General features: G+C 36.5%; 1 protein-coding gene across 1 annotated transcript in view; it reads right to left on the bottom strand.

Annotated features, from left to right (window-relative positions):
- The window catches only part of LOC111087968, a gene marked incomplete at its 3' end in the record, with an annotated part of 16,665 nt that overhangs the window by 4,467 nt on the left and 10,505 nt on the right, over window positions 1-1,693 (bottom strand). The window contains exon 3 of the mRNA XM_022396556.1: window positions 1,009-1,377. Coding sequence (XP_022252264.1) covers window positions 1,009-1,377 — 369 coding nt within the window. The remainder of the gene's footprint in view (window positions 1-1,008; window positions 1,378-1,693) is intronic.

The following is a 1,693-nucleotide window of genomic DNA, read 5'->3' as shown; positions in this document are numbered from 1 at the left end:
TTCCATGAAAAAGTGATCAGGCTATGGCCTGACTGGCCCTACCATTCCCCACGGCCCTTAGAGAGAATCTGACTGACATTGAGAGAGTTGACAACTATATAGAAAAGCAATAATGTTTTCTCCCAATCTACTACCCACGTCACTAGTCATGCCTTTAGCAAACGTAGAAAGAACGTAGCTCCTAATGTACTACCCACGTCACTAGCCATACCTTTAGCAAATATAGAAAGAACGTAGCTCCCAATGTACTACCCACGTCACTAGCCATACCTTTAGCAAACGTAGAAAGATCGTAGCTCCCAATCTACTACCTACGTCACTAGCCATACCTTTAGCAAATATAGAAAGAACGTAGCTCCCAATCTACTACCCACGTCACTAGCCATACCTTTAGCAAACGTAGCTCCCAATCTACTACCTACGTCACTAGTCATACCGTCAGTAAACGTAGAAAGAACGTAGCTTTCAGAAAGTCTCTGCTCAGGTGATTTTGCTAGAAAAGCTATATTCTATTAGATTACCTAGTTCCATGTCACCACCCTTCCTGGTAAATAATTCAGCAGTACCAACAGGAAATGATCATAACAGTGAATAGCTGCGACGCTAACAGCAACAGGGTTAACCTCATCCGAGGAAGCACGTATGTGTGAAAATGTTCAACTATTGAATGGAAAAGAAGGCCTGGCGTGTGTTTTATGTAACAACTGTACGATTTCTGTATACGATGTAAAAACAAAAGTTTAACTTAGACATTATGTTAACCAAGTGAAGAATAACTTAGAATAATCTGTGCATTAACTTAAGTATTATAACATTTCATGAAAGTGAGAAGTGAAGTAGCTGTTGGCGAAAACTTTTCGATCAAACACTTTTGTCCATAGAAATAGTAAAATCCCCAGATTTCTCTCATAAGAAACTATGAAATCAAATAGTATTTTATTAAATACACGTATAATAATGTACACAATCATCAGAAACTATAAAAAAATAATAATCTAAGCTACTTACATCCTTTAGTCGTGATAAAGACTTTTGGGGAGACAGTGAGTTTTTCTGGATATATGTTTTCCAGTTCCGGAGATTCTGGAATATCATCCGTCTCCGGTCTTACAGATAAAGAATAATTAGTTGACATTCTTAAACCCTCAATCAACGCTTCGTATTCTCCTCGTTGGTGGCTGATTATCACGTCGTGAGAATAACGAGGAAGATTAGTATCCACTAATGATAGAGGTCTTTCCGAGCAGCGATACTGAGAATACCACTCCGAAACCTCGCACAGGTTGACCTTATATACTTTCGGCTCAGGAAGATCAAAATATTTCCACTTCAACTTCAGGGATCTATAGCTTGGTTCAGCAACCAGATCTAAGATAGCTATAAACGAAAATATTTTTATACACACACACATTCACTCGCCCGGCTGATAAAATGTTAACCCTCAGCTCATCTAATACATAAATTTATATTTATAATTCAACAATAATTTGACTCTCGTTATTTAATTTCTGTAGTGCATATTGGTGTATAGGAGTTATTGAATACTAGAAATAAACGACCTTATAACACCTGTTACCTATTAGAATTTCAAATGATCTGAATTTCAGTTAACTGATAATTTAAATTTAGTAGTTAAATTGTACTTCGGATTTAGTATTTAAATAAATGTCGATATATATTCAGTTTGTAATAT

The sequence above is a fragment of the Limulus polyphemus genome, unplaced genomic scaffold (genome assembly GCF_000517525.1).
Source record: "Limulus polyphemus unplaced genomic scaffold, Limulus_polyphemus-2.1.2 Scaffold2922, whole genome shotgun sequence".
NCBI lineage: Eukaryota > Metazoa > Arthropoda > Merostomata > Xiphosura > Limulidae > Limulus > Limulus polyphemus.
Note: the sequence above shows the minus strand (reverse complement) of the source record. Positions and strands in the feature narration are given on the sequence as shown.